The following is a 14370-nucleotide window of genomic DNA, read 5'->3' on the forward strand; positions in this document are numbered from 1 at the left end:
CTAACAATTTAGGAATAAGAAGGTGCAACTCAGTTTAACATTGATCCCATGAATCTATGTTTGTTTATAAATAATCTTGGAAACTGGTTCTCTTTCTGTGCTGTGGGTCCATGGCTTGAGCGGTTAAAGATGCAGATTCAGATGCATGAGAACCCACAGAATCCTGTGCACAATCTCAAAACAGGCACACACCATCTGAACTAGGCATATATCCAAGCACACAAAGCACTGGGACAGGGCACACGCTGCCAAAAAAAAAGAGGACAAGGAGCAATAATAACAGGGGAAAAGGATGTGTATTCTGTCACAAATGGTTTACTGATTATAGCAGGTTTCTTCAGATTGTCTAACAGCAATTGCCTAACCCCTAAATTCTATATATGGTGCCTTAAGTTATGCACACTAATTTGGCCGCATGGCCAAATTGCGCGCACAACTTAATTGATTAGCAAGCCATTCAGTGCTGATAATTGGTATTTAACCAATTAGTGGCACTAATTGGCTTTAATTAGAATTTACATGCACAACTTTCTAGGTGTATTCTACAACGCAGTGCATATAAATTCTAATACATGCAGTTGAAAAGGGGGTGTGGCCTTGAGCAGGTTATGAGCGATCTGTGCCTAACTTAGGCGCAGGTATTTAGGCCTGGTTTTAGGTGGACTAAATGGGTGCACATAAATTTTAGTCACAAGAACGACACGTAACATATTCCATAAACTACGCCTAACTTTAGGCGTAGTTTATAGAAGTACACTAACTGCGTGGCCTTTTGGCACCAATTTTTAACTTGATATTTATAGAATTTGGTCCTAAATTTCTAGCACCAAGCTAAACTAAAAAGATAAGAGACATCCTTTTCTAGTAATGTTATCTAGAACAAAGGTATCTGAAAGAATATTATTCTCTGATTATCTCACTCTAGTGGACTATACAGTTTAAGTATTTGCCCCCACAAAATTGCCAAAACCAAACTGATCTGCAAGTTGAAAAAAATACTGTCACAGGCAGAACTTCCACCTCTTTAGCTTTGTGCTGGGTAGTACAAAATATTGTTACTTATCTGTAGAGTAATAACCCTTTAAAAAGAGAAACTTCACTGGTGGCATGTGCATTAATCCTCCCATGTGTGTGTGCTTTATCTTGGGCCAGTATCTTAGTACAACCTATTCACTCCACCTGATAAGAGAGGCCTGCAATTCTGTGCAAGTGCTGGTAAGCAGACCCACACTTGACCTATTTCTCCAATCAGGGCCTTAGCAAATAGACTCGCGTTTCACTCTGGGAAGTGTAATCTTGATATCATTGTTTGTTTGGGTGCCAGCTTGCTGTTAATGCTTGATGAAATTCCACTGTAAAACTGTCCCATCCAGTGACTTATATGGAATTATAGGTTTTATGGCTTCCTGAATTTCTTGCTGTGGCTGTATAGTTCAATTTATTTTTCTCTCTGGACCTAACTGGGGTTGATCCAGTGTATTAAAAAATGCATTCAGTGTTACTTATAATTTTGGTCAGTACAGATTGAAATAGTACTCCATAAATTGTTAGGCAATCTCATCATCCTCATAAACTGTGATAGTACAACTGAAATCTCTTCCTATTTCACTAATAAGTGAACATATACGTTAGAATATTTTTTGTAAGTAAATTTATTCACTGCAAATGGTATATTTGTATGTTTGCTTTTTAATTTCTAAGAGTGTTGTCTTCCCCATTCTCTGATTTCTGTCTACAGATTATGTGGTTCAGATTGCTTATTCTTTCCAGCACCAAAGCTTACAATTATCCCTCTAAGGGTTTCTTTTACAAAGCCATGCTAGAAATTCCTGCACGGCAAAAGAGAGGAAGCCCATTCAGTTCCTGTGGGCTTCCCCTCATTTGCTGTGTGGGAATCAATAGTAGAGAATGGCACAGGAGCGGGGACACGCGGTGAACCGTGGTTAAACCGTGGGAATGGAAGAAAGTTTCTAAGTTTTACTGCGGGTGCAAAAAGAGGTTATTTCCCCACCCCGTAGGAGCGGTAGTAACCCCTGCAACTGCAGTAAAATGGACGCCTACCTTTTTTCTGTCCGTTCTGCAGTGTTCATTCATTGCTGCTTGTCGGCTGCTTGCTCCGCCTCTTCCAGGCTGCTTTAGCTGCAGGGAAGGCAAGACACGCACCTACTAGTGTGACATAATCACTAAGAGGATCCCTGAATGGCCTCTCTTGAGTCACTTCAAATTTGTTTACAATTCCCATTGGTGCAGCTCAGAGACGTCATCAAAGGAAAGGACAGCCTCTCCTTTGTGGACTCGCTGCACGTGCACTGCAGTAAGGAGGTTCAGTGTGCTCACCTCAATCTGTGCAGCATTCCTGATCGCAGCCCATGGTGTCCACTCCAACCCAACAACCTCAGCTGCCCAGCTGCTGTCCTGATACTGCTGATAGATTTCAGCCGCCTGCAACACTCCCCACGATCTGAGAGGTTGAGAGGAGAGCCCTGGGCTGGCACAGCCAGAGACCTTGCTGAAGAAGACGTGCACTACGTCTTACCGGTAAGACTATAAGAAGCAGTTTGTCAGATAATGAAAGACTTTGGGGCAGAGCCCGAGGGGGAGGACAAGTGAATGGTTTGGAGCGGAGGACGAAGGGGGGCATTGCCTCTCCAAACACTGCTGCACGGAGTGCCTGATTCTCCCCTGCGCGTTCCAGTATCATTCTCAAACCTCTCCCCTTCCCCCCTCCCACAGTCTTCCAGACCGAAGGCAGTGATTAGGACAGGATGCCAGCGTCAGGTCAAGGAGGTTTAATAGACAGGAATAGGGGGGTCACGTGATGCTCTAAAGAGAGGAAGACGTGGTCCCGCGTCCTCCTAGGCCCTGACTCCCAATATTGCTTTTAAAACACTGGAATCATATCGGAAACGCACCTCCACACGCTAGAAAATATAGCGGAAAGCCTTATGGACAGATTTTTGAGCTCACCAAAAACATCCATGGCGAGCAGAACCGGGAAAAAAGACAAAGAAAAATTAAAGGCGCCAAGTAGCGCGGAGGAAGGCCCGAAGGCGCATGTAAGTGGCTCATTCACGGATGAACAATTGCGACAGTTAACGGAGGTAGTGAGCACAGCGCTGGATCAGAAATTAGACAAACTCTACTCACAGGTCTCCAATCTGGAAGCGCAAGCGGTAGACACCGTACAGAGGCTGGGAGAGCTTGAGCACCGGATGTCGGAGGTAGAGGATGCAGCGGGCCCAGCAACGCAGAAGCTACAAAATATGGCGGCTGTGGTAGAGAACTTGCAGGCAAAAATAGACGACCTTGAAAATCGGTCGCGCCGCAGCAACCTGCGGATCGTGGGGCTTCCCGAGACGGTGGCGGATAAAGTATTGTCGACAGTCTTAGAGAAATGGCTGGCAGAAGAATTCGCTTTGTCGGATCACGCAGGGAAATTGTGTTTAGAACGTGCCCACCGTGTCGGCAGAAAGCAGGAAGAAAAAAAGGTTCCGCGCACAGTGATAATAAAAATACATAACTATGTGCACAAGGACGAAATACTACGAGGATCCCGTCTCAAACGGAATGAGCTGAGATACGATGGACACCAGATACGTATCTTCCAAGATTTTTCGATGGCCCTGCAGGAGAAACGCCGGCGATTTACACCGCTCTGCCAACAGTTACACGAGGCACAAGTGCCTTTTATGCTGATATATCCAGCTATATTAAAAGTGAAGGCAGAAGGAAGATGGAAGCCATTTGACAATTTTAAAGAGGCACAAAAATATGTGCAGGAGCTGGTACATTCGAGAGAGATTGGCACGCCAGGAGAGAATGACTGAAAGTGGCAAGGAAGAACAGCTTCCATGAGGTACACTCACTAAGGGCATGATAAGGCTACACAAGGAAAGCAGATAACGAATTACACAGTGTTTAACTTAATTAACATATGGGGGAGTTGGGGACAGGGGATGCGGGGAACCCCGACAGCCCATAAGATAATATGGGTAAGGGACATGGGGATTTAAAAGGAACGGGGGGGGGAAAGGGTCAGGAAGAAGGGGGGGAGGGGGGAGGGAAGAGGGAGGGATATACAGGGAATACAAGATACATGGAGTGTGGTTGGTAATTGAGGTGCAGCGGCATTTGGTAAGGGTCCGGGGGGCGAAACAGCAGAAGATGAGGAGGCAGCAGGAGAAGGGCCTAATAAGGATCCCTGGGGGGAGGCTGGGTCCTCTAGGGATACGGGAAATGATCAGGTTGGGTTTCTTAAGAGTGATAGCAGGCAATGAATAGACGACTGGGTGGCGCTACACGTGTGATCTCGTGGAATGTGTGCGGGATAACATCCCCGGTAAAGCGAGCAAAGATTCTTAGTGCACTCAAGCGACATCGGGTGGGCATAGCTTGCATACAGGAGACCCGCTTGTCTATGGTAGAACTCCAGAAATTAAAAAGACATTGGGTAGGAGAGGTTTTTGGTTCTCCAGCGGCGGGTAGACGTGGCGGGGTAGCAATCTTGATCCACAAAAATGTTATAGTGCAGGCCAAGCTATTATTCGCAGACGATGAGGGGCGATACGTAGGGGTCCGATTGAACCTTCAGGGGCAGTCATATTTACTAGTAGCAGTATACGCTCCTCAAACTGGTGGGAAAAAATTCTTTGCAGACCTTTTTGCCCAGTGCCAGAGACATGGGGCAGATCCCATTATAGTGGCTGGTGACATGAACCAGGTGCTGGACCCTGTGCTAGACAGGTCGGGACGTCGGCGGGATGGGGGGGTTCCCGGGTCGGGGGTGCTCGAGACCTTTTGCGACGGGCTGGGTTTGGTGGACCCTTGGAGATTGTTGCATGAAGAAGAACGTGATTACACACACACCTCGAGGGCCCACGGAACTCAGTCTAGGATTGATTATGTACTGGTGACATCTGGGGTGTTTAATCGGATTGCAGGTGCAGAGGTGGGCCCGGAGGAGCTCTCGGATCATGCCATAATTTGGGTAGACATTGAGTCCCGGCCGTATTACCGTGGTTTGGGTGGTTGGAGATTTCCGGCGTACCTGCACTCCTCCCCAGAGTTTGTGGAATTCTTGGCCAAAAGATGGGAGGACTATTTGCAGAATAATGAGCAGCACCTTAGTGCCCCAGCTTTATTTTGGTCCACCGCCAAGACAGTGATGCGTGGAGAAGTAATTGCATATGTTGCCAGAAGGAATCGAATGATTGCGCGAAGGATAGTGGAATTGGAGGGGAAGGTTAGAGTAGCTAGGAAAAAGCATGCGGAGATCCACACCAGGACTACCTTAGACTCTCTGATAGCTGCGAGGGTGGAACTGAATAGCTTATTACAGGACAGATATAATAAGACAATGATTACACATAGATATAACCTTAGCCGCTATGGGGACAGACCGGGTGGTATGCTGGCACGTTTAATAAAGGGTACTCGCAGATCACAGGTTATCACCCAAATACGGACACCCTTGGGTACACTCACATCGAGCCCGGAACAGATAGCAGACACTTTCCATAAACACTTTACCTGTCTTTATGCAGCGGAGGATATGGGATGCGGGGCTCAGGACAAAATCAGAGAGTACCTGCAGCAGTCGGCCATGCCCCAATTGACAGTGGAGCAAATAAGTACATTGGACTCCCCTTTGGGAGCTAAAGAGGTGCTGAAGGCTATACAGACATTAAAGCTTCATTCGGCTCCAGGCCCCGATGGTTTTTCGGGTGAATTTTATAAAATCCTTAAGCTGCAGGTTGTGGGACCCCTTATGAGCTTTTATGAGACAGTGATGAAAGAAGGGCAATTCCCCAGATATGCTAATGAAGCGCTGATCAGCTTAATACCGAAGCCTGGACGAAGCTTAGATGACCCAGCAGCGTACAGACCCATATCTTTAATAAACGTTGACATTAAGATCTTGACCCGAGTTATGGCAGAGCGTCTAGCACAGGTAGTACCTTTCTTAGTTAAAGGGGAGCAGGTTGGCTTTGTTCGGGGTCGACACTCTGTTATAAATGTAAGGAAACTCATAGCAGCGGTGGCAGAAGCTCCTGAAAGGGCACCCAAAGGTTTAGTGATAAGTTTGGATGCAGAACGTGCCTTTGACAGGGTGGCATGGTCTTTTCTACATGGAACCCTGCGCTGGATTGGAGTGCAGGGTTGGTTTGCGGGAGCACTGGGAGCGCTTTACACGGATCCGAGAGCTCGATTGCTAGTGAATGGGGTAAGAACGGAAGAATTTTTGATAAGAAGAGGGACACGACAGGGATGCCCCCTGTCCCCATTGCTCTTTTTGTTGGTCTTAGAGCCCCTTTTATGTCATATCAGGCAAAACCCCGGGATTAAAGGCGTGGGGGTGGGAGAAGATGTACTCAAACTTTTAGCATATGCGGATGACCTGCTGCTGATGGTGGATGATCCGCGGACCTCGGTGCGGAATCTTTTGAAGGAAGTGCAGTATTATGGGGGTCTGTCAGGGTTCCGCCTGAATCTGTCTAAGTCACTGGCCATGGGGATGACAGAGGAAGTCCAACAAGGCTGGGTGGGGCCATTTCCTTTTCGATGGGCAGAGGAGAGATTGAAGTATCTGGGGGTGGAGGTGCCGGTCAAATTATCCACACTCTACAAGATAAATGTGAGACCCCTGTTAGTGGAGACCAAGTGCCTGCTGGGAATGTGGGGTTCTTGTCCTCTTTCCTTGTCCGGGCGCATAGCTCTTTTCAACATGCTAATAGTCCCTAAGTGGTTATATAAATTTCAAGTGTTGCCGCTGCACCTGGGGGGAAGGGAGGAGAGAGAGTTGAAGGTTATGCTAAGGAAATTCTTATGGAACAGCAGACGACCCAGGCTGCCATTAGAAGTCTTATATAAGCCTAAAACACATGGGGGAATGGGTTTGCTGAATATTAGATATCTCACCATTTCTTGCACTATGCGACATGTAAGGGACTGGCTGGTAGGTAGTCAACATTTCACAAACACACAGTTGGAGGCTTCCTTGACACCTGGATCACACTTGAGTTGCCTACTACACACCACCAAAAGGACAGTGGGGGTTAAAACCCCCATGAACTGGTTTGTGCGTTCAGCAAGAGCAATGTGGAGATGGCTATGTAAGAGACATGATTTCTCTGCAGCGGCGACACCTTTTGTTTCTTTGAGGTTGAATCCAGATTTCCCGGTGGGGACAATGGACAAAGTCTTTGTGCGCTGGAGACAACAAGGAATTCATTATTTGTACCAGCTAGTGGATGAGGAGGGGCAGCTTAGACCCTTGGAGGAGCTAAAGAGAGAGTATGGCATCTTGGACACAGACTTTTTCGCTTATGCACAAGTAAAACATTATGCCCATGCATTGGGAGCGTTTAACTTAAGCGAGGATGTACAAGACACGCTCTCAACAGCATTAACATTGGGATCACAAAATATAGTGCCCCTGCGCTTCCATCATCGAAACCTCCAAGACACCACGGCAGATATAGACTATTGCAAACTAGCGACAAGTTGGTCTCGGGATCTGGGGACTGAGCTTACGGTGGAGGAACTTCAGAACTTCTTGAGGGCAATTCTGCGGCGGTCCTTCTTTATACGACAGTGGGAGCAGCAGTATAAGTTTGCCCTGAGAACTTACATAGCACCGACTAGAGCGCAGAAAGCAGGCTTCGGCACTGGGAAATGCCCTAAATGTGGAGAGGCACTGGCGACCTTGGGCCACATGTTTTGGTGGTGTCCAGACATCCGAAAATTTTGGATACAAATAATAACAGAATCGGGTCAGTACTGGAAACGAGGAATATCGGTGGGGCCCTTGCTTTTGTTTGATATATTTCATGCAGGGCAACCCATGCCATCAGGAATGGTAGGATTTCTACAAAGGGCAACCTTGGTCGGGAAACAAGTGATTCTGCTCAAATGGCGAGAGGAACAGACTCCTACCAGAGAATTATGGAGGACAAAGATGACTGAGCTAATGCACCAAGAGCTTTGTGGTGTAGTTTCAGTAATTAACCATGGAAAAGGCCCCGACGCTTTTAGGAAAGTCTGGGGAAAATATTGGAACACTCTCCACCCTGCTACTAGACGTCATATTCTTCATAAGCTGACAAGCAAGCGGGGGAGGGGAGAAGCACCCCGCACGGACTGAGTGGCGATGTACCTATGTCAACCACATCTATATTTGCAGAGACTGGGAAGGGGGGGGGGGGGGGAATGGTCACCTGGTATATACGTTAAGTCACGGAAGGTGGAGAGCTATAAGACCCAAAGCTCTCTATGTTACAGTTCACTTACTAAATTTCTAAAATTTATATAATACACCGACATTCATTATCTTTCATTGTTTGATAAGACGTATAACAGAGATATAGCTGAATGTTGTAGGGGATGGGTGGGGGGATGGGGGGGTGGAAAGGGTGGAATGATGATAAATGGTGATGAAACAATTGTTTTCTAGTTACTTGTACCTTGGCTTGTGAACTTACCAGAATTATGCTGAGAATGTTGGTTACATGTTTTGTTATTTCATCAATAAAAATATTGAACCATAGACAGGAATAGAAGTGAGCCTATCTAGTCCACACACACACTGTAAGCAACAAGGAAGCCAGTTAGTTAGGTTAATCTCTGTTCTACTTCGCGCAGCCGTCATCCAGTATACTCAAAACAAGGCAAGCAAACCTTTGACCTGCTGTGAGGAGGTTTAAAAATCCGGGCTAAAGACCTACCTGTTTGATGCTACTTTTGACTCCTAACTTGTCACTTGCTCGTAACCTTTATCTTGTCTTCCTCTCTTCAATAGTCCCTTTTCCTATGTGTCCTTCTGTCTGTCCTACCCTTTTCCCTTATTGGTCTTATCTGTCTGTCCTGATTTACATTGTAAGCTGTTTTGAGCAGGGACTGTCTTTTCTTCATGTTCAATTGTGAAGCGCTGTGTACGACTGGTAGCGCTATAGAAATGATTTATAGTAGTAGTAGTAATAGGCAGGAGTGGAAGTGAGCCTATGTAGTCCACTGTAAGCAAGGAAGCCAATTTGCTCAATCTCTGTTTCCACTCCCCCGTGCAGCCATCATCCAGTACACTCAAAACAAACCAAGCAAATCTGTTGTCGTTTTTTTATTGTTGGTCCATCTGTAACGAGTCTAAAGTTGTTTTAGTTGGATAGGCAGTGCCTTAAAATGTAGAGGACAAAAGATTTTTGTTTTTTTAACTTATAGGGAGTGCTTCATATTTGCTGAATGGAAGCAGGGAAGGATGTTTCTTGTAGTGGCTCAGGGAGGGAATGTAGAGGAGGGGATCATTGGTGAAAGCAGGGGAGGAGGGAGGGAAGATGGGGGGATGTATCTTCTATTTTTGCTTTATTATTGTTCATTTTTATACTGTAATAAAAAGATTTAAATTTAAAATCAACTGTTGAGGCTTCTATGGATAGGGACAGAGTTCGCGGGGACGGGGACAGAGTTTGTGGGGACGGGGAAAAACTTTGTCCCCGCGTCATCAGTAGCACTGCTTTGTAAAAGAAGCCCTAAGACTTTAAAGTTGTCCCTCTTAACAGTAGGGAAACCTCACGTGTCATTAAATAAAAAATATTCAATGGTTGCCTTTGTTCACCTGATCTACTAAATCTGGATCCTCCAGAAGCTTAGAATTAAAGCACCGACTTAAATTGGGAGGACATCCCAATTGATAATTAGAAATTTCAGCACAGTTATATGCTATAAGACTATAGATCTCTGAACTAATGAAGGCACAAGCTTTTCTGATATCAAGAAATATTCTATTCCAGTATATGTTTGGGGGACAGAGAAAAACATGTATTCTGTCTTAAGGATGCAAGATTCTCCATGGATCTTAACAGTCCTCAGTTAGTGGTTTAATTACCTTTACATATTTAATAGGTTTACCTTTACATTATGGCTGCTTATCTAACACCATATCTAGTATTAAGTTGAAGTCCTTGTCCTATAATATGTATATCTTCTGAATAGGAAACGTGATTCTCAGGAATCTATTCTTGGGACTATATATGCCTACAAAAAAGATTTTGCCTGTGCCCAGAAATGCAATACCTGTAGAGTGTAAGTCTCTTTGATATCTGATGTTTAAGAAATCAGCTTAACCATTGCAGAAAAAAAACATATTCAAATATAAAAACAGCAAGATCACTAGAGACTTTACACCTGTTGATGCTTATCTTGAAAAATGCACTGTATTTGCTGGCTCTTACATATGTATGAGCAGGGTTTCACAAAGATGCACGTGCAAGAGGAGTTAATTGAGCTAATCAAAAAAAAATGTAAGTGGTTTTAACACAACAGAGGTTACAGTAGCTACAATCCCTGGTGGAGACCTTAGGTCCAAATCAGTATTTGACTAGAACTTGTGTGGCAATTCTGTGCTGTGATTTTATTCAGATCTGCAAGAATCAGTTTTCTTTTTCACATTACAAATCTTTATGCCTTGACCTTTTTTTCAGGATTTCCATTAATTGAGGGAATTGCAAAATATATATCTCCCTTGGTCTCAAATATTTTTGTTTCTGATTTTATGGGAAGACACTCTGGATGTTTTCACTATCAAGGTTCCTCAAAAATTAATTTGCGAGAGCTTTAGCAGAAATGGCTCTAAGAATGTCCCTGGGTCATCACCTTCCATTTCCTATGGAATCCCTGAAGTTCTCAGATTGTTTTGTCTAATTCCTGTTTGGATCTTTAGAAGTCAGTTCAGTAACGATTTAGACTTTGTCTTGTATTATTGTCCTAGTATCTTCTAACAAGGAAGTAATTTCCATCAGTTCATGTGCTGTCTTTTGAAATAAAAAAATATACAAATGACAGAATAATGGTGCCACTAGAAAAAATTAACACTGAGACAGCTTCCCTTACAGTTCCTTTATGGCTTCATGAGGGAGGTTTCAGTTATTTGCCAGCAGATACGTTTTCTTTCTGGATGGAAGGTTCTGTTTGGATCTTTTGCCTCTGTAATACCAGTAAAGCCACTTGTTTTGTCTGATTTACCAATGGTTGTAAGCTTTTTTTATGATTAATATTTGAAATACAGAAAAATACTAATAGCAGGGTTTTCTCATTTTTGGTTGTTTCCTCACTACTTTCCTTTTTGATGCTGATTTTAACTCCTAACCCTTACTTTATCATCCTCACTTTAATATTCCCTTATCTCTTGTTTGTTTTGTATGTCTGTCCTAATTAGATTGTAAGCTCTGTCGAGCAGGGACTGTCTCTTCATGTTCAAGTGTACAGCGCTGCGTACATCTAGTAGCGCTTTAGAAATGATAAGTAGTAGTAGTTTCCTCAGACAGTAGATCTCATGAATATTGGCAGCAAGCTTTCTAACACTCCCTTCCCTTTCACTGTATAAACTTCCTTTCTGAAGAAGGCCCGGTGCCTAATTAGTGAGAATATTAATGTGTCTAATAAATTCCGTAGTGCTTGTTTGAGTGTTTGACCCTTTCAATTTCAACTGTCTTGAAGTTTCCTTACATTTGGGACTATATTAAACAAAGGGAAAAAATGTCATGCTCCTATATCTGTGGATTTCCTCTCTTGTGTTCCAAGTTATTATCAGCATTGTTTCTCCAAAAAGACTTTTCTAAAGAAAGGAGGTCTTTACTGAGTGGCTTCAAAACAAACAAATGCGATTGAATTTCTAACATAATCCAGTCTCCAACAGGTTAAGTACAAAACCCACAAAAGCTGATCCATTTCCTTTGTAGACTCTAGATGTCTTCAGACATGCAAACCGTATTCTCTTCATCCATTTGGATTCCTTCATCCCTCTGGGCTAGTGACCAGCTTTCACCTACCTGTCTCGCGCACCTCACTACACTTCGTTTCCCAAACCTCTGTGGCTTCAGAAACCTTTCTCATGGGCAGATGATCAGAGGTAAATGCAGACACTAGAGGCAATTAGTGCCCACATTTACCTGCGCTTTATGATCAGCTGCCCATAGCGCCGGAACGAAAGAGAACGCAGCAGATCAATGCAAATAGCATGCATGCTAATGTATGCTGGTGTGCTTTTTCATTCTGGCGCCCTTATGATTAACAATAGAGCATGCTAAACAACGATGCTGTACCACTCAAAACCCTATGCCAGCTTGGAGCTGGCGTTAGGGCAGAAAGAGAAGCAGGACAATAGCCGTGCAGCAGAATGCAACGCTCCGCCTGGTTTGTGTCAGCTGGAGGTCCAGTGGAACCCGTCCACTCCCCAATCCTTATGGCCCTGGCGACCGTGACCCCACACACCCCCAGACATCAACACCTCCCTCCAACAGAAGAAAGTGCTGGAGGTCACCAGACCTCCACCCCATACCCTGGGGGTGTAGAGGCGACTGCCTGACTGTGATCCCCCGAACCCCTGCTACTTTGAATGGTGGAGGGACACAATCCTAGTCCATCCTCTGGCGAGTGCTGCCTCCAAAATAGAGACGCCCAGTGCATCCTTGCGCTGGGCAGGGTTGGGTGTCACCATGTTGGAGGCAGCACTCGTCAGGGAGGGTCTAGGATCACGTTCCTCCTCCATTCAAGATAGCAGTCGCCGCTAGACCACCAGGGTTTGGACTGGAGGTATGGTGATCTCCAGCACTTTTTTCTGTTGGAGGGTGTGGTGTTAGAGGGGGCTGAAGGTGTCTGGGGTGGGGACTTGGGTGGGTCGTGGTTGCCGGAGGGGGGTAGCCCTGTGGAATGTTTGATAGGTCCAAGCTTTTGACAGCCCGGACCTGTCAAACAAGTGCAGGAGGATTGTGCCTGAGCAATCCTCCCGCACTTCACCCCTATGATCAGAGCTAATAGCATGCTTAAATTTACATGCTGTTAGTTCTGATCATAGGGGTGGAATAGCCCCGTGCTGTTCTGCTGCTATTTTTACAGCACTATTTGGAACACCGTGGGGCTTCTGATCATCTGTCCTTCAAAGAATCTGTTGAGAAAACAACCTTTAAGAGTGGACTTCTTTTTCATAACTCTATACCTCCTGACCCAAGGACTTAATCCCTGTAACCTAGGTGCTCTCCTTTACCTCTGGCACACCAAAGGAATGAAAGAAAGGTGGACCCAGTCTTCGCCCTCACAGGAGGATTTTTATATACCTGTATATCATCATTGATATTAGCTTGTCATTTGAATACATTTTTCAACTACCTAACAGAATCTGTGATATCTGTGGAGCCATTATTAAGAAGAATTTAGTGATCCTTACCACACGTAGATACAAAATTTAAGCTATGTATACTTTTATTTTCCGGACTTGTCTACTCAGTGTTTTTCAATCTATGACAGGAATAGGATGCAAATGAATATTTCTCTGGTATAGAAAGTATTTACTGACTACTGGTTGACCCTGCACCATGCTTTTTAGATTTGATTGATTGATTGATTTATTTTGCAAGATTAACTATTTGTCAGGATTTTATTTCACCAATTTGTTTCACCGATATTCTGCGTTGGGTTAGCATGTGAATCTCTACTGGCCACTTTGAGGCCAAGGATTCCGTTCAAATCCTGACGGTCATATATGAGGAGCTCAGGGAAGAGAGGATTATAAGTGACATGTGGGTAGCCTGAGCATTATTTGATCAAGTAATCCATTTTTAAATGTTTACTTTTTGTCCTTTTCAGAAACATATAATCCACAGTTACAGCCAGGATCTTCTCTGCTCAACATTATGGTTTTCTCCTTGCTGCCGATTGCTGGTCTGTCCATGGCCATTTTGTTGGCATTCTGGATATACCGTCATCGCAAGCCCCCATATGGACATGTTGATATCAATGAGGTGAGTGATATACTAATATGGGTTGAAAACACACTGAACACTAAGCCTATTTTTCTAGACCAGGTTATACCTAGCTGAAAACAAAAACCTCTCAGAAGTGCCGAATTTGGAAGGAGATGGGGTAATTAAATTGCATACATTTGAAAGCTATTGAGCAAAAGGTAAATAAATAAGTTCTTCCTTGCTTAGAGCTCCTTTTACCAAACTGCGGTAAAAAGGGGCCTGCTGTGGTATCGATGCATGTTTTTGATGTGCACCGAGGCCCCCTTCTATAGTAGCGGGTAAAAGGCTGGGGGATTTTCGAGAAGAAATGACTGTGCGGTAAGTGAACCACTTGGCGCGTGGCCATTTCCATTTCCATGTGGAGCCCTTACCACCACCTATTTAGGTGACGGTAAGGGCTCCCTTGCTAACCCAGTTCTACAGAAATTCAAAATGGCACACGCTGGGGATAGGAACTACCACCGGGCTCCTGCAATAGCCCGGTGGTAGTTTCAGATTGGCACGCAGCAAGCCCATTGCTGCACTCCAACCCTTTAGTAAAAGGGCCCCTTAGCTACACCAATCTGCACAAGTAGGTTGT

At 44.7% G+C, this 14370-nt stretch overlaps 1 protein-coding gene across 1 annotated transcript in view; it reads left to right on the plus strand.

Moving 5' to 3' along the window:
* The window catches only part of ACVR2B (activin A receptor type 2B), a 348757-nt gene that overhangs the window by 248887 nt on the left and 85500 nt on the right, over positions 1-14370 (plus strand). The window contains exon 4 of the mRNA XM_030198157.1: positions 13633-13787. Within this exon, the coding sequence (XP_030054017.1) occupies positions 13633-13787 (155 nt within the window). The remainder of the gene's footprint in view (positions 1-13632; positions 13788-14370) is intronic.

This window comes from Microcaecilia unicolor, chromosome 1 (genome assembly GCF_901765095.1).
Source record: "Microcaecilia unicolor chromosome 1, aMicUni1.1, whole genome shotgun sequence".
NCBI lineage: Eukaryota > Metazoa > Chordata > Amphibia > Gymnophiona > Siphonopidae > Microcaecilia > Microcaecilia unicolor.